Source organism: Scyliorhinus canicula, chromosome 4, assembly GCF_902713615.1.
Source record: "Scyliorhinus canicula chromosome 4, sScyCan1.1, whole genome shotgun sequence".
Lineage (NCBI taxonomy): Eukaryota > Metazoa > Chordata > Chondrichthyes > Carcharhiniformes > Scyliorhinidae > Scyliorhinus > Scyliorhinus canicula.
The window spans coordinates 90,757,162-90,779,514 of NC_052149.1; the positions used below are offsets into that span (position 1 = coordinate 90,757,162).

The window sequence follows — 22,353 nt, forward strand, 5'->3', positions numbered from 1 at the left end:
AGGAATATTAAAAATTTAAGCATGACACAGGCTATCTAAGGATGATCCAATTCTTTGACAAAGAGATTGTCTTAAAGGGGGAATGTATGGTAGCGAGGCAGAGAGGTTTAGGGAGGATATTCCAGAGTTTAGAGTCTGGGCAATTGAAGCCAGGGCAATTGAAGGCACTGCAATGGTGCAGTGATTAAAATTGGGGATGCAAAAGAGGCCAAACTTAGAGGAGCTCAGATATCTGGAAGGGTTGTGGGGTTGGAAGAGATTACAGAGATAGGAAGGGACAAGGCTATAAAGCATTGTTAAAATAAGAATGAGAATTTTAAAATCAAAATGTTGTTTGATTGTGTGATGAATATCACGTTCGCCGCAGAATTTGGTTTGAAATAAGGCAACAGAAATTAATACAACCAGTATCTTAATTCAAAATAGAATAAAACCACTTCAGCTAAAGGGCATACAGAAGTCACTATTTTAAGGGAGAAATTCCTAGCTGACTTCAAGGATCATTAATACATTCCAAACAAATACAGGATAAGGAAAACCTTGCTTTGACACCCCGGAAATTCTCTAGATTACTCCTCTACACCTATAATTATTCAAACCATGAGGACAGGGCATTCTTCAGATAAACAATACACAAATCCTTTCTTAACTATATAACTCTTGACACTTAGAATAACACCCTTAAAGAAGTGTCTGTTTGACAATCTATATATCTAAGAAACATGGCAACACTGAAAAGAGACAGATCTATATACGAGTCCCTCTTTGCCAATATATCTTAAGACACCTGACATTCACGCAGACACTAACATCATTAAAACATATATTGATGATGATACATCAAATTATCCATTTGGCTATAGGCAATCAACCAACAATAAGTGATAAGACAACAAAGACAGTCCTTGACCGATTAGAAAGTTTTATGTGTATAAGGAGGCACTTTAGAGAAAGTTACCTCTCTTCTTCAGTGCTACTGAAGGGAGCAAAGTTCTGTTCAAACCAATTTGCCTCGTCAGACAAAGACCATTGTGGTTTTTGTAAGTATGTTTCTGTTAAACTTCTTAGAAATGTATTAGAAATTGATAGGAGGTACTTTAGGATTTTCCATGTTTTAGATATCTCATTCTCTTAAGAGAAGTTAGTGTGTTCGCAGATAACAAAGGACTGTTAATGATTTTATATTATTAACAGATAACTAAAGACTGTTAGTCAACTTATATTCAATTCTATGCAATTCTGTATGTATCAATTGGGAGTATTTTACAATAAAAATACTTTCATTAAAATTATACTGTGTAGACTTACTCTCAAAGTTTAAAATCCTAGACACTCATTTAGGAAGTCTTAAATGACTAGGACCCACAACGACAGGGGTAATGATTTAGTTATTTACGTATCTGAACTTTTCCCACAAAAAGTAACTGATATCCTGTTTGACTGTCTGAGACCCGGGAAAGCATTCTCCCTTCGTGAGATCTATTTTGAATCTTAGCAGAGAAACGGATTTCCCTCTTTTGGTGGGTTAACCTAGAGCATAGGTTATTAATAAAGTATTATCAGGTCTGGAATAACCTAAATCCATCACAATTGGAGCCAGTCGAAGGTCAGTGAGCACAGAAGTGACAGAGGAGCAGAATGTGGCGCAATCTAAGACATGGGCAGCAGAGTTTGGATGATCGCTAGCTTACGCTGTGCAGAATATGGAAGATCAGCCAGGCATGCAAGTCAAGAGGTAGCGGAAACATGAATGAGGGTTTCAGCAGCATATCAGTTGGGAACAGGACAATATTACAAATGTAGAAATCGTCAATCTTAGTGCTGGCATGAAAAGGAGGCTGGAAGCTTATCTTGGGGTCAAGTGTTACACCAAGGTTGTGAAGAGACTGGCTTAATCTGAGATAGATAAAAGGTAGAGTTGGCATTAAGAGACAGGGTTTGGAGCAGAGATGAATGCAATGGCTTCACTCTTCCCAATATTTAATTGGAGGATATTTCTGCTCATCCAGTACGGGATGTGTGCTAATCAGTCTGATAATTTTTTTAAGATGGAGGAGTCAGGAATGGTGGTGTTGAAGAAGAGTTAAGTGAAAACAAACTCTGCAATTTCAGATGATATTGGTCAGGGGAAGAATACTCTGGTTTCCTCCCAAGTTCCAGGGATGTGCAGGTTGGGTGGAATGGCCATGCTAAATTGCCCTTAGTGTCCAAAGGGGTTGGGTGGGGCTGCTGGCTTACGGGTGTGGGCTTAAGTGGGGTGCTCTATCCAAGGGCCGGTGCAGACTCGATGGGCTGAATGGCCTCCTTCTGCACTGTAAATACTACGGGCGAGATTCTCCGCAAATGCAGAGTCGTAAAGGCTGCCGTGAAACTGGCCGTGTTTCACGGCAGCCTTCACGCCCGTTCCCGGGACCCGATTCTCCCCCCCCCCCATCGGGGCGAGGAGCGGGACCCCGGGAATCACGGCGTCGCGGCCTTTAACGACCGTCGTTAAGGCCGCGCACCAAGATGATGTGCGGCTGGCGTCTGTATGACGTCAGCTGCGCATGCGCAGGTTGGAGCCAGCTCCAACCCGCGTATGCGCGGGTGACGTCATCACGCCATTGACGGAACCCGCGCATGCGCGGTTCCGCATTTCTCCACCGCCGCCCGACAAGATGTGGCCGCTTGATCTTGTCGGGCGGCGGAGGGGAAATAGTGCGTCCCTTTTGGACGCAGGCCCGACGATCGGTGGGCACCGATCGCAGGCCTGTCCCCTCCCGAGCACAACGGTGCTGCTCCCGCCCCAAACGGGCCTCTGGATGCCCCAAACGGGCATCCAGCGCCCGTTTTTATGACGGCAGCAAGCAGGTGTGTTTGCTGCCGTGAAAAAACAGGCGTAAAGGCCCGGCCTCTCGGCCCATCGGCCGCGGAGAATCGGCGCTCGTTGTAAAAACGGCGAGCGGCGATTCGTGACGTGGGTCGGGCGTGGGGGGGGGGGGGAAGAATAGCGGAAGGGAGCAAAAAAAATGTCGGGAGGCCCTCCCACTATTCTCCCAACCAGCGTGGGCAGTGGAGAATCGTGCCCTATGTCTATTAAACAGGAGAGGGCCAAGGATAGATCCTTGGACAGCACTAGAGGTGGCAATGCAAGAACAGGAAGGAAAGCCACTTCAAGTTACTCTCTGGCTCAACTGTCCTTATCTTGGGGTTACATGGCTGTTCAATGAACGTATGATGAGAACAGCACTGCTCACACCATTAAAAGACTTGCGCATCACTGAGGCATCTGTCTCGGCTACGGTGCAATTTATTTTTAAAAGTGACTCTGGCTACAATTGGATAGATTAGAATGGAACCAGGTGAGAGCAGTCACAGCCAGCTGGTAAACAGTGGGGAGGCTTTGGAGGAGGATGGTGTGGCCAACTGTGTCAAAGGCAGCAGGCAAGGTGAGAATCACAGAATCATAGAATTTACAGTGCAGAAGGAGGCCATTCAGCCCATCGAGTCTGCATCGGCCCTTGGAAAGAGCACCCCTTTTAAGGCCACACTTCCAACCTATCTCTGTAACCCAGTAACCCCACCTAACCTTTTTGGACACTAAGGGCAATTTAGCATGGCCAATCCACATAATCTGCACATCTTTGGACTGTGGGAGAAAACCGGAGCACCCAGAGGAAACCCATGCAGACACGCGGAGAACGTGCAGGCTCCGCACAGACAGTGACCCAGCCGGGAATCGAACCTGGGACCCTGGAGCCGTGAAGCAACTGTGCTAACCACTGTGCTACCATGCTGCCCAGAAGAATAAGGAGGGAAAGTTTTCCTTTATCACAGTCACATAGGCTGCCTTCTGTGTCCTTGTGAGCTGTTTCTGTACTGTGACATGGGAGGAAGCTTAATTGTAGGGATGCAAATATGGATTTCCAGGAAAGATGGGAATGGATTTGGGAGGTGACAATACATTAACGGTCCTTGGAAAAAAAGGCAGGTTGGCAATGGAACATAAATTTGCATGAGATCACGTTTGGCTTTTTGAGGAGGGGGGTGATGACGGCAGATCTTCGAGAGAGGGATGACACCTCAAACTTTTCAATATTGGGTTACATGGGGACCAGGAAGAGAAGTTGGGTGATCAGCTGTTTAGTGAAACAAAGGTTGAGGCAACAGGAGTGGTACTCATTTGAGCTTCCGGTGGCGGCAATGCGGAGCTAAGTCGCACGTTCGGCAGCTCCCGCTTTCGTAGGACTTGTGGGCTCTTTTAAGGACCCCAAACGGCGCTGATTCGACAATTCCCGGTGTGTAAAGGGGTCTGGAGCAATACCCCCCGGGATTTATGGCGCGGACCCGGAGTGGGGCGAGGAAAAAAACGGCAGCAGCTCCCCTGGAAAAGCGGGGGAAAGTGGACAAAATGGCGGCCGGTGGAGCCCCTGAGGAGTGGAGGCAGTGGGCGGAGGAGCAGCAGGCGGCCCTTCTGCGCTACTTTACGGAGCTGAAAGTGGAGTTGCTTGACTCTCTGAAGGTTACGACAAGTAAGCTGCTGGAGACCCAGACAACCCAGGGTGCAGCGAAACTTGAGTTGCAGCAGCAGGCCTCTGAGCGCGAGGATGAGATCTCGGCCCTCGTGGGGAAGGTGGAGATGCACGTGGCACTCCACAAAAAGTGGCAAGATCGTTTTGAGGAGATGGAGTTTCGGTCAAGGAGGAAGAACTTGCGGATCCTGGGCCTCGCGGAGGGGCTGGAGGGGTCGGACCTGCCGGCTTATGTGGCCGTGATGCTGAACTCGCTGGTGGGGGCAGGATCCTTCCATCTGCCCCTGGAGCTGGAGGGGGCCCACAGAGTACTGGCCAGGAGGCCTAAGGCGAATGAACCCCCGCGGGAGGTGCTGGTGCGGTTCCATCGGTTCAGTGACCGGGAGTGTGTGCTGCGATGGGCCAAAAAGGTGAGGAGCAGCAAGTGGGAGAATTCGGTAGTGCGTATCTACCAGGACTGGAGTGCGGAGGTGGCCAAGCGGAGAGCCGGGTTTAACCGGACGAAGGCGGTGCTCCACGGCAAGCAGGTGAAGTTCGGCATGTTGCCGCCTGCGCGCCTGTGGGTCACCTACAAGGACCGGCATTACTACTTTGAGTCCCCGGAGGAGGCGTGGGCCTTTGTGCAGGCTGAAAAGTTGGACTCGAACTAGGGATTGAGGACTGTGGGGGGTTTTTTGTATCACTGTTTATGCTGTTGTTGGCTATTCTGTTTTTCTTTTCTGCTTTCGGATCGTGTTGGTTATGGTTTTGTGTTTTAAGGGGGGTGTTGGGGTCTGTGGTTGTTTTTTTTGTTTGTACGGGGTTGGTGGATGGGTTGGGACTGCTATTTGGGAGCTGCGTTGAGGGGGTGGGGTGAGGCAGTGGGAAAGCGCGGGCTTTCCTCTGTTTCCCGCGCTGCGGGATGAGGGGGGTGGAGCTGGAGGCAAGGGGCGTGGATATCAGTTCCGTTTTCACGCGCTGGAGCGGTGCCAAGGAGCTGCTGCAGGGGGGGTTGACCCCATATCGGGAGGGGTCGGAGTTAGGGCGGGAGCTGCCGGGGTCAGCAGAAGTCAGCTGGCTCACGGGAGTACTATGGAGGGAGCGTCGCAGCTAGGAGGGGTCCTAGCCTTGGGGGGGGGGGGATACCGGGTTGCTGCTGGAGTAAGGTTAAGGGGGGGTTGTTGGGTTACGGGTACAGGGTGGATACGTGGGTTTGAGAAGGGTGATCATTGCTCGGCGCAACATCGAGGGCCGAAGGGCCTGTTCTGTGCTGTACTGTTCTGTGTTCTGTGTTCTGTGGATTAGCCAGGGAAGAGCTGGTGCGGGTCGGGAGGGGTCAGGGTGAGGTTCTATCGCCATGGGAAACGGGCCGAGTGGGGGGTGCTGGCCAGGGACGAGCAGTCGATGGGCTATGGCTAGTCGATGGGGGAGGGGGGCAGGGTGCCCCCTGATCCGGCTGATCACGTGCAACGTGAGGGGGTTGAATGGGCCGGTTAAGCGGGCCCGGGTGTTTTCGCATCTGAAGGGGCTGAAGGCGGACGTGGCCATGCTTCAGGAGACTCACCTGAAGGTGGCGGACCAGGTTCGTCTGAGGAAGGGGTGGGTGGGGCAGGTATTCCATTCAGGGCTCGACGCGAAGAACCGGGGGGTGGCGATCCTGGTGGGGAAGAGGGTGGCGTTTGAGGCGTCTGAGGTGGTGGCTGATAGTGGCGGCAGATATGTGATGGTGAGCGGTAAGCTGCAGGGGGAGAGGGTGGTGTTGGTAAATGTATATGCCCCAAATTGGGATGATGCTGGTTTCATGAGGCGTATGTTTGGCCGCATTCCTGGCCTGGAGGCGGGGGGGGGGCCTGATCATGGGGGGGGGGGTGGGACTTCAATACGGTGCTGGATCCCCCATTGGATCGTTCTAGTTCAAAGACAGGCAGGAGGTCGGCTGCGGCCAAGGTGTTGAGGGCGTTTATGGACCAGATGGGAGGGGTGGATCCCTGGAGGTTTGGGAGGCCGAGGGCTCGGGAGTACTCTTTTTTCTCCCACGTGCACAGGGTGTATTCCCGTATTGATTTTTTTGTCCTGAGTAGGGGGCTGGTCCCGAGAGTGGAGGATGCCGAATATTCGACTATAGCGATTTCGGACCATGCTCCGCATTGGGTGGATCTGGAGATGGGGGAGCTGCGGGACCAGCGCCCGCTTTGGCGTCTGGACGTGGGGTTGTTGGCTGATGAGGAGGTGTGTAGGAGGGTTCGGGGATATATCGAGAGGTACCTCGAGGCCAATGATACTGGGGTGGTCCGGGTGGGGATGATGTGGGAGGCTCTGAAGGCAGTGATTAGGGGGGAGCTGATCTCCATCCGAGCCCATAGGGAGAGGGGGGAGAGGGAGAGACTGGTGGAGGAGCTGCTAAGTGTAGATAGGAGGTGCGGAGGAGCTGCTGAGTGTAGATAGGAGGTATGCGGAGCCCCCGGAGGAGGGATTGTTGGGGGAGCGGCGTAGCCTGCAGGCCAAGTTTGATTTATTGACCACCAGAAAGGCGGAGACACAGTGGAGGAAGGCGCAGGGAGCGGTCTACGAGTATGGAGAGAAGGCGAGCAGGATGCTGGCGCATCAGCTCCGCAAGCGGGAAGCGGCTAGGGAGATTGGTGGAGTGAAGGATAGGGGTGGGAATGTGGTGCGGAAGGGGGTAGAGGTCAATGGGGTCTTCAGAGACTTCTACAGGGAACTGTACCGGTCGGAGCCGCCGGTGGTTGGAGGGGGGGGGGGGGGGGGCTTTTTGAACAGGCTGCGATTTCCAAGGGTGCAGGAGGAGCAGGTGGGTTGGAGGAGCTGGTTAGAGGGATTGGCCACATGCAGTCGGGGAAGGCGCCGGGACCGGATGGGTTCCCGGTTGAATTTTATAAAAAATATGCGGACCTGTTGGGCCCCCTGCTGGTTCGGACCTTTAACAAGGCATGGGAGGGGAGAGTTTTGCCCCCGACGATGTCACAGGCGCTGATTTCCCTGATCCTGAAGCGAGATAAGGACCTCTTGCAGTGTGGATCATATAGGCCAATTTCACTGCTGAATGTGGACGCCAAGTTGCTGGCGAAGATCTTGGCCACTAGAATAGAGGACTGTGTGCCGGGGGTGATACATGAAGATCAGACGGGTTTTGTGAAGGGGAGGCAGCTGAACACTAACGTGCGAAGGCTGCTAAATGTGATAATGATGCCGGCGGCAGAAGGAGAGGCGGAGATTGTGGTGGGATTAGATGCGGAGAAGGCCTTTGATAGGGTTGAGTGGGGGTACTTGTAGGAGGTGTTGGAGAGGTTCGGGTTTGGGGAGGGGTTTATTAAATGGGTGAGGTTGCTGTACGAGGCCCCGATGGTGAGTGTAGCGACAAATGGGAGGAGGTCCGAGTACTTCAGGCTCCACCGTGGAACGAGGCAGGGGTGCCCCCTGTCCCCCTTGCTTTTTGTGTTGGCAATTGAGCCTCTTGCCATGGCTCTCAGGGAGTCGGGGAGGTGGAGGGGTCTGGTGCGGGGTGGGGACGAGCACCGAGTGTCACTTTATGCAGATGACTTGCTGCTGTATGTAGCAGACCCGGTGGGGGGAATGCCGGAGGTGATGGAGATTCTTGCTGAGTTTGGGAGTTTCTCGGGCTACAAGTTGAACCTGGGCAAGAGTGAGCTGTTTGTTGTACACCCGGGAGATCAGGAGGAGGGGATTGGTAGGCTCCCGCTAAAAAGGGCAGTGAGGAGTTTTAGGTACCTGGGGGTTCAGGTGGCTAGGAGTTGGGGGACTTTGCATAAGCTTAATTTTACTAGGTTGGTGGAGCAGATGGAGGAGGAGTTTAAAAAGTGGGACATGCTGCCGTTGTCTCTGGCGGGTAGAGTACAGTCCGTTAAAATGACGGTGCTCCCGAGGTTTTTGTTTTTGTTCCAGTGCCTCCCCATTTTCATTCCGAGGGCCTTTTTTAGGAGGGTGAACAGCAGCATCACGGGATTTGTTTGGGCGCACGGGACTCCGAGGGTAAGGAGGGTCTTTTTGGAGTGGGGCAGCGATAGAGGGGGGCTGGCGCTGCCCAACCTCTCTGGGTACTATTGGGCGGCTAACGTCTCGATGGTACGTAAGTGGGTAATGGATGGGGAGAGGGCAGCATGGAAACGGATGGAGATGGCGTCCTGTGGAGGCACGAGCCTGAAGGCACTGGTAACGGCGCCGTTGCCGCTGCCTCCTACGAGGTACACTACGAGCCCGGTGGTGGCGGTTACCCTCAAGATTTGGGGGCAGTGGAGGCGAATCAGGGGGGAAGTGGGGGGCTCGGTGGAGGCCCCTCTGCGGGGGAACCACCGGTTTGTCCCAGGGAACATTGATGGCGGGTTCCTGGGGTGGCACAGGGCATAAGGAAGTTGGGAGACCTGTTCATTGACGGGAGGTTTGCGAGCCTGGGTGAGCTGGAGGAGAAGTTTGAGCTCCCCCCGGGGAATATGTTCAGGTACTTTCAGGTCTAGGCGTTTGCTAGGCGGCAGGTGGAGGGGTTCCCTTTGCTGCCCCCCCCCCGGGGGGTAAGGGATAGCGTGCTTTCGGGGGTGTGGGTCGGGGATGGGAAGGTGTCTGACATCTACCAGGTGATGCAGGAGGTGGAGGAGGCGTCGGTAGAGGAGCTGAAGGCTAAGTGGGAAGTGGAGCTGGGGGAGCAGATTGAGGAGGGGACATGGGCGGACGCCCTGGAGAGGGTGAACTCCTCCTCTTCATGTGCGAGGCTTAGTCTCATCCAGTTCAAGGTACTGCACAGGGCTCATAGGGACGAGGATGAGCAGGTTTTTTGGGGGTGAGGACAGGTGCATTAGGTGTTCGGGGAGCCCAGCGAACCATGCCCATATGTTCTGGGCATGCCCGGTACTGGAGGAGTTCTGGAAGGGGGTGGCGAGGACGGTGTCGAGGGTGGTAGGGTCCAGGGTCAAGCCAGGCTGGGGACTCACGATATTTGGGGTTGGGGGGAGCCGGGAGTGCAGGAGGCGAAAGAGGCCGGTGTTTTGGCCTTTGCGTCCCTAGTAGCCTGACGGAGGATCTTGTTGCAATGGAAAGATGCGAGACCTCCGAGCGTGGAGACCTGGATCAATGACATGGCGCGATTCATTAAGCTGGAGAAGGTCAAATTCGCCCTGAGGGGGTCGGTACAAGGGTTCTTTAGGCGGTGGCAGCCTTTCCTCGACTTTCTGGCTCAACGATAGGGAACTAGGTCAGCAGCAGCAACAACCCGGGGGGGGGGGGGGGGGGGTCAAGGGGCCATTGTTTATGTTGAATTTAATTTATTTAAAATTTATTTTGTTGTTCATTGTGTTTGGGGAAGGGTGGGGGTGTTCGTGATATGCGTTGTTACGGGTCCGGGGGGTGTTTATTATTGTTATTATTATTGTTCTGTTGTTATACATTTTTCGAAAATTTCAATAAAAATTATTTTAAAAAAAAGGAGTGGTACTCATTTGACCTTATAACTCAGAGAGGGTTAAAGGAGAGATAGGAGAGAAACTGGAGAAAGATGCGAGTTCGGGGCGGGGGGGCATGAAAGGAGGTTTGACCACTGGAGCTGATGGAAGGCAGGGACATGGAGGAGGCAGCTGCTCACATGGTCCCAATCTTACTGAACTCTTTATACTTATTGTTCAGTAAGAAGTCTTACAACACGAGGTTAAAGTCCAACATGTTTGTTTCAAACACTAGCTTTCAGAGCACTGCTCCTTCCTCAGGTGAAGGAAGGAGGAAAGAGCCTGAGCCTAGTGTTTGAAACAAACCTGTTGGACTTTAACCTGGTGTTGTAAGACTTCTTACTGTGCTCACCCCAGTCCAACGCCGGCATCTCCACATCACACTTATTGTTTGAGGTGCGTTTGAAGGGGATAAGCGAGAACGGTTTCATACAAAATTCCAACGGTTCCCTTCAATATCAAACTCAGAAAATAAACACCAAGTGAAGAGATCTTCAATACCATGCAATAACTGTATTCCAATTCAGAAACACTCAAGTCAATATGGGCTGTAATTTCTGATCGGACATTTTGTTTGAAAGGCTCGAGAGGGGTTGCCTCATAGTGGAAGGGAAGAGGGGAAAACGTCTTTCTCCATTTTACAAGCGAGCCTTGTGATGGAACCATCAATTCTACGGACACGCGCTTGTAGGGTTAGAATAGCGGTTTTAATATACTTACAACAGAGCCAGCCTGTTAGCCGTTGAACTTTCGGTGAACTGGCTGGCTGACTCTGTGGCACGGATCTTTATACAGCAGCTCCAGGGGGAGGAGTTCTGGGCGGAGCCAAGGGGGAGCCCAGTACAAACTCTCGAGTACTCCCAGAGCTACTCCCCCTGGTGGTCAGGTAGTGCAACTGCACTTACAATATCGGTATATATATATACTGGGAACAGGGTGACATTGGCAACTTATAATACCGTGTGAATCTCATTCACCACACCTTGCGGTTGCTAATACAGCAACCAGAGTATTCAGACTCTCTGCTGAGTAAGGTTACCACAGTGGTGAGAACAAATGTCATCATAATCTGCCAAATTACCATTCCGACCTTCCTGGACCTCAGATTTCATGACAGGACTTGCAACTGGGCTGGTGTAATATACCACAACACCACAAACTTGTTTAAAAATGTTACCTGTTTCAGTTTCAAAAGTGGAAGTGTTTACGTTCTGGCAATGACCATCCATTGCTTTGACAGTGATCAAATATGTCTGACTGCAGTGTAGGTCCGTGAATTCACAGCTTGTCTCTGTTGAATTACACAGTGTCACATGTCCATCTTGTCCTTCTGCTGTTGTAATGTACCACAGAGCTCCATCACTCTCCTCCCATGTCACTGTCGTACTCTTGGTGACGCAGTTTAAGCTGGTGTCAGTAAATTGGGGTGCACATGGAGCTGTAAAATACAGAAACACATGAGAGGACAAGAAATATCTACAGTACAAAACATTAAAAACAAGAATGTCACTGTAATTATATTGGTGCTTCTGAACATTCAAGTGTGATCTCCTTTCTGTAGTTGTTACTATACAATGGCTTTACAGAAACAATCTAATCTAACAACCAGTACACAGCCCTTCTTCCTTCTCTCCAGTGCCTGTTGGCACGTGACACTGATAAAGGATGTGCTTCTGTCTACTTCCATTGCTACCTTTTCCTGGAACAGATTGCTAGTCGCTCGAGCTTGACGGGTGCCACTCTGCACCAAACATGGGGATTCTCCTGCTCTTATTGCCTGCCACAGGCAGAATGGAATGATGTACAGGCAGATAATCAACCTGTTTGGCCACATTATGAACACACTGCCTATGGCCATCAAGTCTGGAGTGGGACTCGAACCTGGAACTCTGACTCAAAGGCAGGACCACTATCCACTGCACCGCAAGACCTCCTAAAGTACATGATCACTTCATTGAAAATGCTTCACAGTCAAAGAGAAAATAAAATGGGATTAGGCTACAAATAGGCAAGGGGATCATGATGTGCAATTAATCACAGTGCTGCAGGCCATCTTTGTGCCATTTGCAAATTTGAATGATTGTGAGGTTAAAAGGTGAGATGCATTTGAGCCGCAGCATGTGCAGGAACTGGTTACAGACCATTTGGGAACAGAAAGAGTGGAAGTGGCACAATAGGCACAAAAGTGTGCCATTTGTGCACAGGATCCTCAAATGCCAAGAGATATCAGTAAGATTGAAGTGATCCAAAAACATGTTGCACAATTCTGTACAGGATGGGAAATACACGAGTCACATCCTTGACCAAAGATTTGGAATATAAATCTTCACAGCAAAGGGAGCAAAATAGACTGACGGTGTTCAGCAATGACAGAACATGTAGTCGCCCACATTACATCCAAACTACAGAACATTCGTTTCCAAGGCATCCTCCTCCATTGAGCCGCCTGGCACTCCAGTCTGGTATTACGAAAGCAGCGAGAGCCAGTAACCGTTACAGTCAATGCCAGCCGTCTATTACCACAAAGCCAGGGGAGAGCAGATGTAATCATCCTCATTCTCCCTGCTTCGAATCACCAGGCCCGAGCAGCTCAGAGGGGAATTCTCGAATATAACCGTGGAAGAGGAGTCAAGCTGTCACCCGTACCCTCCATCGGTGCAGATGCTCACACCTCGGTGGGATTAAGTGGTAGGCAGGCTTCTGGGTCATTCACTGTTGAGTACCTCAAAGCTGAAGATCAATAGCAAGTGGAGGCAGGGACATCCCAGAGATCCATCATTTGGAGGGATACTGGAGGCCAGGAGATTGTTGAGTCCCTGACCGATGACATGCCCCTGGGTCTGTTTATCTCAGAGCTGATGGAACTGCACAGGCAGAGTTGTGAGCATCAGGTAGGGATAACATAATCTCTCCTGGGAATGCAAGCCTGACTGGAGGAGTCCAATTGCTTCTGACCATGGCGATGGCACAGTCAATGCAATTCAATGAGGCACACACTGTGAGGATGACATCCACAGTGAAGACCTGGGCGCAGGATGTGCACTCCATGGCCGGAGGTGTGCACTCCATAGCTCAGCTCATGCCCTCCAATGCTCAGCTCATGACCTCCATGGCAGAGGGCATGAACTCCCTGGCTGAAGGCATGAGCTCCATGGTGCAGGCACTGGTGGGAACCCATAATGTCAGCGGCAGAGGACGGCGGAGATTCTGGATCTCACTCCGGCTGCCCCTTTATCCTTTGGTCTGGAGCCCCTGGGCAGCCGAACGGAAGAGGATCAGCAGGATCACAGCCCAAGATCCTCCACCCAGGTGACACCGGGGGTGTACAATCATCTGACACTCCCCTCCCTGTGAACGATACACCTCTAGCCCTGAATACCAAGGAAGGTAGCACTGCAACACCTGTGCTGCCTGAAGGTAGGCCCGGGCCATCAAGTTCCAGCCCCCCAGGAGATGCCTGCCAAAGTGATCTCAGGCAACAAGGTGTGGAGGGCAGCAGACTGCCCCAACCTCATCTGTGGATCCTGGGGAAATACCGAGACATAGTGTGAGGTTTACCAAGTGTAACAAACTGTAGGCACCTAGTGAGTACGGGTGAGCAGAGGCACCAGTTAAGGCAAAAAAAACACATCACTTTATTCAATAGCAGATCCTCGACACTGTCATTTCACGGCGCCATGCTCCGCAAACCCCCTCACACACTCATCGCTTCATCACTGTGGAGTGCGAGAGTGGCAGTGCTGTCTCCCTCACCTCCCACACTGATGACTCAGTGAAGATGTGCTGCTGCCAGCAGCGATTCTAAACCCCAAAATAAGCCATTTCCTTGGCAAGACGTGTTCATCTCTCTGTCAGGCAGGAGTCAGACATATTATTGAGGAAGAGAGGAGCATTTGCTCAGTCCTCAATGCAAATCATTATCATTCTCCTGCAGTGTCTGACCAATGGCTTCAGCACCCTGCCCGTGCTATCGACACCATTACAGAAAGCTCCCGCTGGCACCACACTAATACTGAGATAGCAGTCCCCACAGTGGGATATTTCCACACCCCTAGTTCTGTTCATCCCCAAACTAGCTCAGCGGCCCAAGCAAGCCCTGGCCATAGCCCGAGGACCTTCCTCCTTCTCCTCATCCGAGGAGATGTGGCTGTCCTCCATCTCCTCCTATTCCAGGTGGTCTACCCTCTACAACGCCAAGCTGTGGAGAGTACAGCAGGCCACAATTATGCGGGACACCCTCTGGGGGCTGTACTGGAGAACAGCCCTGACGGGTCCAGACACCGGAAGCACATCTTTAACTGTCTAATCGCCTGCTCAACCAGCACGCACGTTGATGCATGAGCCTCATTATAGCGAGTCTCCACCTTAGTTTGTGGCCTCCCCACCCGCATCATCAACCACCTTATTGGGTATCCCTTGTCCCCGAGGAATCATCCCACCGGTCACTTCCCTCAAACATGTCTGAGACCTACGAGCACCTCAGGATATAACTGCTATGGACACTCCCTGGGAAACAGGCACAAACCTACATAATTCACACATGTGATCACAAACGATCTGGATGTTGAGGAAGTGATGTCCCTTGTGGTTCATGAATGGCATCACATAATGCCGTGAGACTGCAGGGCCATATGGGTGCAGTCTATCACACCCTGCACTTGGGGCATGCCAGCTAAGTGGGAAATGTCCATGGTCCTGGCATCTTGGCTCTCCTGGTCCTAGTTGATATACATGTTGGTCCTCACATAAAGGCCATCTGGTACCTCCCTAATGCATTTGTGTGTGGGTAACTGGGCGATGCCACACAGATAATCAGTGCTGTCCTGAAATGAGCCGCTTGCACAGCAGTTCAGGTGGCAGTAACTTTAAGGCCCATGGGTAGTGGGTGTCCACCCATCCCATGTGGTGCCAGCTCCTGTAGGACTTGGCAAAGGTGCCATCATCTGGCACAGTCTTCTCTGGCACTCTGGTTCCGACATTTGTAGGTAGGAAGTCCAATGTCGAAAGACCCTTAGCTGGTGCAGTCTTAAATATGGCTGTTCCCTCTGTGGTGCTGCTCCCTATAGAGGCGAGGTCCCAGCCCTACCCTCCTCTGCAGGGCGCTGGTCCTGGCTGTGTGCAGCAGCACATCTCTGTCTCTGCTGCTGCTCTATTGCTGCCAACTCGGCAGGCTCCATGATTCTCCAGAATCATGCAATGAAAAGAGAAGGAAACTGAAGAGAGCATTGAGAATTCCTGAGAAGGGCCTAGCCCTCAGACCTCTGCCCCTCTGGGATGTCCACCATGTGTTTCCCCCTTTGTGAATGCCGATCCATTAAGCCAGTCATTTTCAAACTCAGAGTCGCAACCCGCAGGCGGTTGTCTCGAGGGTCACGGAGTGATCGGTCGTGGCGTTCCAGATCGCGGGAAGAAATGCCCAATGGCCGAGCAGATTTAAAAAAAAATTCGATGGAGTCTTCCCGCCAGAAGCGACGGCGGGGAGTCACATGCCCAGTACACTGACATCACATGCTCTGGGCGCAAAATTACTGAGGAGAGCTTCCTCCGTTTTGTAGCTGCCAGCAAGCAGGCAACAGGACTGTATGAAGAACTGAAGATGGATCTTTTTGGACTGAGGAAGAGAAGGCCAGAGACGCAAACAGGCCAGGATCTCAGCACTGAATCTGCTGGAGAGAGTTTCACAGTAAAGTCTACGGCAGGATAAAGCAGTGCTGGTGTGATCTCCAGGACCTCTAATGAACAACCCATGCAGAAATTTATCATTGAATTACAAAGCAAGTGAGATTGTGAGGATTAAGCAGGCTCATTTGTCGCATTAAAGGTAAGGGAAAATGGTGGGTCATGAAGGTCGGCCGGCATGGGTTGGTAAAAATGGGTCCCCAGAAAAAAAGTTTGAAAAACACTGCATTAAGCCTCATGCCCTCCCCTCTCAAACTGGCATTTCCCCACACCTGTCCCTTCAACTCCACCAAGATTACACGCCTGGACACTCGGAGTCTCACAGGCACATTTTGCCCGTCCATTCCTCGAGCGACCCCTGATACAACCATCAATTCACACGAGAAGTGAACAGTGGTTTTTATAAGCTAGATCTGTGCCTGCCTACGACTGCTCTGTACTGAGTGCCGCCTACAGGCTGCAGGTTTATATACCACCCCCGAGGGGGCGGAGCCACAGGCAGAGCCCACAGGGGCATCAACATAATACAATACAATAGTGGTGAATTGCAGGAGCAATACGTTCACCACATTCACCCCCTGTTAAAAATTGAAGTCCAGCGGGGGTGAAGTGGGCTCACATATCGAGTCAGTCCGGAGCCTTAATCGTTCTCTGTGATCGCCTCAGCTCCGGCTTCGCTGCGGGCGCGGGTGTTGGACTTGTTGACTCCGGGAGCGTGTTGTCTGGAGCTTCATCACGGTGTGTCGGCGATGGGGGAAGGGGGGGTGTAGGCTGTGTAGGGGCGGGGGCGGTGTTCAGGATCCCCAGGGGGGCAGCTGGTAGCCCACCGTGAGGGATTCGGTTGGTGGTGATAGGCGGTGAAGGGGGGGCCGCGTTGCTGATGGTCGCTGGGGAACCGGCATGTGCCAGATCCCGGAGGGAGACGGTATCCTGTCATCTGTCGCGGTGTGCCATGTAGGCATACTGAGGGTTGGCATGTAGGAGCTGGACCCTCTCAACCAGGGGGTCGGACTTATGGCTCCTCACGTGCTTCCGGAGGAGGATAGGCCCCGGTGTTGTCAGCCAGGACGGAAGAAAAACCCCGGAGATGGACTTACTGGGGAAGACAAAAAGACGGTCGTGAGGGGTCTCGTTCGTGGCTGTGCAGAGGAGCGACCGAATGGAGTGGAGCGCATCGGGGAGAGCGTCTGCCAGCAGGAAACCGGGAGACTTCTAGACCGTAGGGCCAGAAGGACGGCCTTCCATACCGTCGCATTCTCTCTCTCCACCTGTCCGTTTCCCCGGGGGTTGTAGCTGGTAGTCCTGCTCAAGGCGATGCCCTTACCGAGCAGGTACACATTGTGGTCAGTGGAGGGGAGGGGCCCTTTGAAATCGATGCTGAGGCGCTCAAAGGGGAGGGAGGCCTTCAGTGGGTGGGCCTTGTCTGGCCGATAGAAGTGCAGCTTGCACTCCGCGCAGACTTGGTAGTCCCTGGTCATGGCCCTGACCACCTCGGTGGAGTAGGGCATGTTGCGGGCCTTGATTACAGGTGACAGGTCATTGTGGATGGCCTGAAGTCGGTCATTTTGCGCGCTGGCGAATGTGCCGTGGGCCAGGGCACCTGGGGGCTCATTGAGCTTCCCAGGACAATACACGATATCGTAATTATAGGTGGAGAGTTCGATTCTCCACCTCAAGATCTTATCAGTCTTGATCTTGCCCCACTGTGTGTTGTTGAACATAAAGGCTACCGACCGTTGGTAGGTGACGACGGTGAGCCTCCTACCGGCCAGGCAGTGCCTCCAATGCCACACAGCTTCCACAACGGCTTGAGCTTCCCTTTCGACAGAGGAGTGTTGAATCTCGGAGGCGTTGAGGGTACGGGAAAAGAAGGCCACGGGCCTGCCTGCCTGGTTAAGGGTAGCGGCCAGGGCGAAATCTGACGCATCGCTCTCCACCTGGAAGGGATGGACTTGTCCACCGCGTGCATCGCAGCCTTGGTAATGTCTGCCTTGATGCAGCTGAAGGCCAGGCGGGCCTCAGTCGTCAGGGGAAAGATGGTGGCTTTGATAAGTGGGCGGGCTTTGTCCGCATAGTTGGGGACCCACTGGGCATAATATGAGAAGAACCCCAGGCATCTTTTCAGGGCCTTGGGGCAGTGAGGAAGGGGGAGATGCAGGAGGGGGGGGGCATGCGGTCGGGGTCAGACCCTAGGACTCCGTTTTCCACTACATAGCCGAGGATGGTGAGTCGGGTTGTGCGAAAAATGCATTTCTCCTTGTTGTAGGTGAGATTAAGGGATTGGGCAGTTTGGAGGAACTTCTGAAGGTTAGCGTCGTGGACCTGCTGATCATTGCCGCAGATGGTGACGTTATCCAAGTCGGGAAACGTGGCCCGCAGCCCGTACTGGTCAACCATTCGGTCCATCGTTCTTTTGAAGACCCCATTGGTGACGCCGAAGGAGATCCTGTGGAAGTGGAAGAGGCGGCTGTCTGCTTCAAAGGCAGTGTAGTGGCGGTCTTCCGGGCAGATCGGAAGCTGGTGCTATGCGGACTTCAGATCTACCGTGGAGAAAACCCGGTAGTGTGCAATCTGATTAACCATATCCGCTATGCGGGTAAGTGGGTACACATCGAGTTGCGTGTACCGATTTATGGTTTGGCTGTAGTCTACAACCATCCGATTCTTTTCCCCGGTCCTGACGACCACCACTTGGGCTCTCCAGGGGTTATTACTGGCCTCAATGATCCCTTCCCTCAAGAGCTGCTGGACCTCCGACTTGATAAAATTCCTGTCCTGGGCACTGACCCGCCTGTTCCTGGTGGCGACGGGTTTACAGTCGGAGGTGAGGCATCGAAGAGCGAGGGAGGGGTGACCTTAAGGGTCGCGAGGCTACATATGGCGAGAGGGGGTCGGGATCCGCTGAACTTCAGGGTCAGGCTTGTGACGTTGCACCGGAAATCCAGTCCTTACAAGAGAGGATTGCAGAGATGGGGGAGGACACAGAGTTTAAAATTGGTGGACTCGCGCCCTGTATCGCGAGGTTCGCGACATTGTATCCCCGGATCTGCAGTGAATGTGATCCGGAAGGGAGGGAGATTGTTTGGGACACGGGGGAAATCTGGAGAGAGCAACGCCTTACCATGTCCAGATGGATGAGGCTCTCTGTGCTCCCGGAGTCAAACAGATAGGGCATGTTGTGCCCATTGACCCCGACGGTCATTATGGAGTTCTTGAGGTGCTTGGGCCGTGACTGGTCGAGAGTGACAGCGCCGAGTTGCTGGTAGCCAGCGTGGTCGGTGGTAGCGAGGTGGTCCCAAGATGGCGTCCAAAATGGCGGCCCAAGTCGGTCGCGCATGTCGGGCGCCGTTGAAGATGGCAGCCAAGATGGTGGTCCCCATGAGTCGCATGTGTCAGGCGGAGTTAAAGATGGCGTCCCCACGTATAGCACGAAGCGGAAGACATGTCAGAAGGGGGCGGTACCGGCAGGCACGCAGCCACGCTGCGAAGTCTGCGGGCCTGTAAGTCGGGCCTGCGATTTTGGAACTTTGGGTTGGGCCAAGCAAACTTTGGCAAAATGTCCTTTCTTGCCGCAGTCGCTGCACGTCACGTTCCGAGCTGGGCAACGCTGCCTAGGGTGCTGCTTCTGACTGCAGAAATAGCAAGATGGACCCCCGGGTTGGGCGAGCAGCCGCGCGGCACAGGCCTGGGACACCCTCAGGTTGGGTGATGGCCGCGCCTCTGGCGCCCACGAGGAAATCGCGTGGTCAGAGGGAAAACATTTAGGCTCTGGAAGGCTCCCTCTAATGAGGTGGATAGTTTTACCGTCTCTTCTAGGTCGAGGGCGCCCTTTTCGAGCAGGCGCTGTCTGACGTAGTTGGACCAAACTCCAGCCACATAGGTGTCCCGGATGGCGAGTTCCATGTGATGCGAGGCCGTGACGTCCTTGTAGTTACAGTTCCGAGCGAGTACCCTCAGGTCATGTAGATATTCCTCCAGCGATTCCCCGGGGCGTTGACGATGCGTGGTGAGGAGATGCCGCGCGAGCACTTAGTTCACCGGTCTCACGTAATCTGGAGGGCACCCTCATTATCCAATTTCACAGCCATACACACTTATTCTGAGAGACAAACTTGCTTGACAAGTGCAACTGATATTCAATAGAGCTTAACTCCTTGGTCCTCAGAGAACCTGAGTGTGGGATTCTACAGACAATTCAATTGTGCTTCCTCAAGTGACAGGGTCTTCATTCCTCACTCGGCAGTAATGCAACCCATTCCTGAGAACCCCACTCTGCCCTTGCAGTCGGGCCTCTCATGGGACCCCACCCAGTAAGCTCACAGTCACTCCCAGTGTTGACCCTCAGTATTCACCTCCTCCCACCCACTTTCCATCTTCCAGTAAGGATGGGCACTCCCTCAGCGGTGATTTGGCCATAGGTCCATCAAGGAGGACGCAGGGAGCAATGCCTGCATGCCATGCTCCAGACCTCCTTAAAGCAAGGGGAACCCCAAAGAGAATGGAAGGTAAGGCCTAGTGGCGACCCCTCCTCCCAAGTTGAACTTATCTGCGTCCTCTCCGGTGCATCCTGAGTAGTGAAGAGCCTGGATAACCATGGTTGCTTGAGCACTCACCTCCGATATCCCCCTCCAAGGTGAGGCGGCCAGATTCATGCTTTGTAAACCTGTTGTAAATAATGCTGGCATTTCCGTGAGGGCAGATGGTCTGGAAAGCGTGCTCGCTAATGACAAGCTAATGTATTAAAATGAGGTTCCCAGGCTTCCGCACCGCGATTCGCAATGTTCCATCAGGGGAAAATTCCAGAATCCAAATACGCTGGAGAGAATTTTTAAACTCGAGCCCCCGCCGAGTTTCTCACAGGTGGAGAATGCGGGCTCAAATTCACCCCACCCACTCTCTTGGAAACGTGACGAGCTGGATTCTCCATCGGCGGCATCCTCCATTTCGCCGGCAGTGCACTCATGCCCGCGGATTTCCCGACGGCGTGGGGGTGACCATAATGGGAAACCCAATTGGCCGGCTGCCGGGAGGGAGAATCGCACTGTCGGCGGGGGTAGCGCCACACCAGAAAATGGGTGCAGCGGGACGGAGAATCCCATCCATAGTCTTTGTAGCTTGGATGCCCACCCCGTGTTGTACCATTGCTGGCGGGCACCAGGTATCTATTTCTGTCAGTTCCATATTGCATGAGGCAGCAGTGCTAACCACTGCACCACCGTGCTGCCCTGTCATGGACATGTGGGCAGCACTGTAACATGGTGGTTAGCATCAATGCTTCACAGCTCCAGGGTCCCAGGTTCGATTCCCGGCTGGGTCACTGTCTGTGCGGAGTCTGCACGTCCTCCCCGTGTGTGCGTGGGTTTCCTCCGGGTGCTCCGGTTTCCTCCCACAGTCCAAAGATGTGCGGGTTAGGTGGATTGGCCAGGCTAAATTGCCCTTAGTGTCCTAAAAAATAAGGTTAATGGGGGTTGTTGGGTTACTGGTATAGGGTGGATACGTGGGCTAGAGTAGGGTGATCATTGCTCGGCACAACATCGAGGGCCGAAGGGCCTGTTCTGTGCTGTACTGTTCTAATTCTAATTCTAAAAAAAAAAATCTTCACAGCCACTCGCAGTTCCACTCTTGCCCTGATCTGAGGTTGCGTGTGGATCTGGATACAAGAGATGGCAAAGTTCCATGAGCGCCTCCTTCTTAAAACGCAGACACACTGTTCTGGCTGAGGATGAGTTGGTTGCTCCCCAAAGACTCTTGCTGAGAGCATTTCAATCCTTCCTCTTCTTCCCTTTACAAGCAACTTGCCTTTTTCGGAGCTGCCTCTGCTTTATCTCCCTCACATACTGTAGACTAAAGGGAATGGTAACAGCAGCACCCATGACTGGGTGCAAGTAGTCGAAATCAAAACCATATCACATCATTTGTTGTCGATTCCAAAACTTTAAGCAACTCTGGAATCCAACACTGCTGCATGCAACTGACATCACGCGCTGCCTACTCTATGTACTTGACACATGCTCCAAATACCTGTACTAATACCCTCCAAAAGAGTAAGTTTGGTGGGACATTTATGCACATGGCATGAATAGCATTTTGGTGCCTAAGGTATGGGTGGTGTGGAGCCCAAGATTTTAGCCAAACTAATTTATTTAAGCAGCAGCCTTCTTTGACATAACTATCTGCAAGGACACCCTATGTCCCATGTTACAAGATACCATCTTGCACAGAACTCCTGTTATCCCAATCCTCCATTGACTCCCCATCCCAAAAGCAATTCCTACAGTACAAGGAGTAGCATGGTGCCACAGTGAAGGGCCATTTAACTATGATTGCCAATTCCCTATTAGCTATAGCCTACAGCCACGTGGCCAGAGGCCTCAGCAGTCGGTGGGGGTTATGGGCGGTCATTGGGACAGACGGGCAGGGACAGGGGTTGCTCCCAGAATAGGTGCACATGATCCAGGAGTTGGCATGGTGGTGCCGTGAGCAGTTGCCTCCACCGTTGACCCCCTGCGCACTCCCCACTGCCTCATTGACAGCCCAGCCCTTCGGAGGGTCCCACCAAGCACTGGGGTGGCAAGGCCAGCACCCCCGGGCACTTTGCCTGTGAGCAAAGATGTCTACTCCCCTCCTCGGCTCCCCACAGAAGCCCTTCCGTCAGGTTCACGTTTGTCAAAAGGAGTACTAATCGGTGCCAGTGTGACCACTTGCTGGGAGGCTGC

The 22,353-nt window shown here is 52.7% G+C and overlaps 1 protein-coding gene and 1 non-coding gene across 2 annotated transcripts in view; one reads left to right on the forward strand and one right to left on the reverse strand.

Annotated features, from left to right (window-relative positions):
- LOC119964794 overlaps positions 1–22,353 on the reverse strand; it is a 192,099-nt gene that overhangs the window by 89,818 nt on the left and 79,928 nt on the right. Inside the window, exon 23 of the mRNA XM_038794788.1 lies at positions 11,136–11,396. Within this exon, the coding sequence (XP_038650716.1) occupies positions 11,136–11,396 (261 nt within the window). The remainder of the gene's footprint in view (positions 1–11,135; positions 11,397–22,353) is intronic.
- On the forward strand, positions 3,173–3,299 carry LOC119965501. Its single transcript, XR_005460527.1, has one exon. It is a non-coding gene; the product is annotated as a U4atac minor spliceosomal RNA (small nuclear RNA).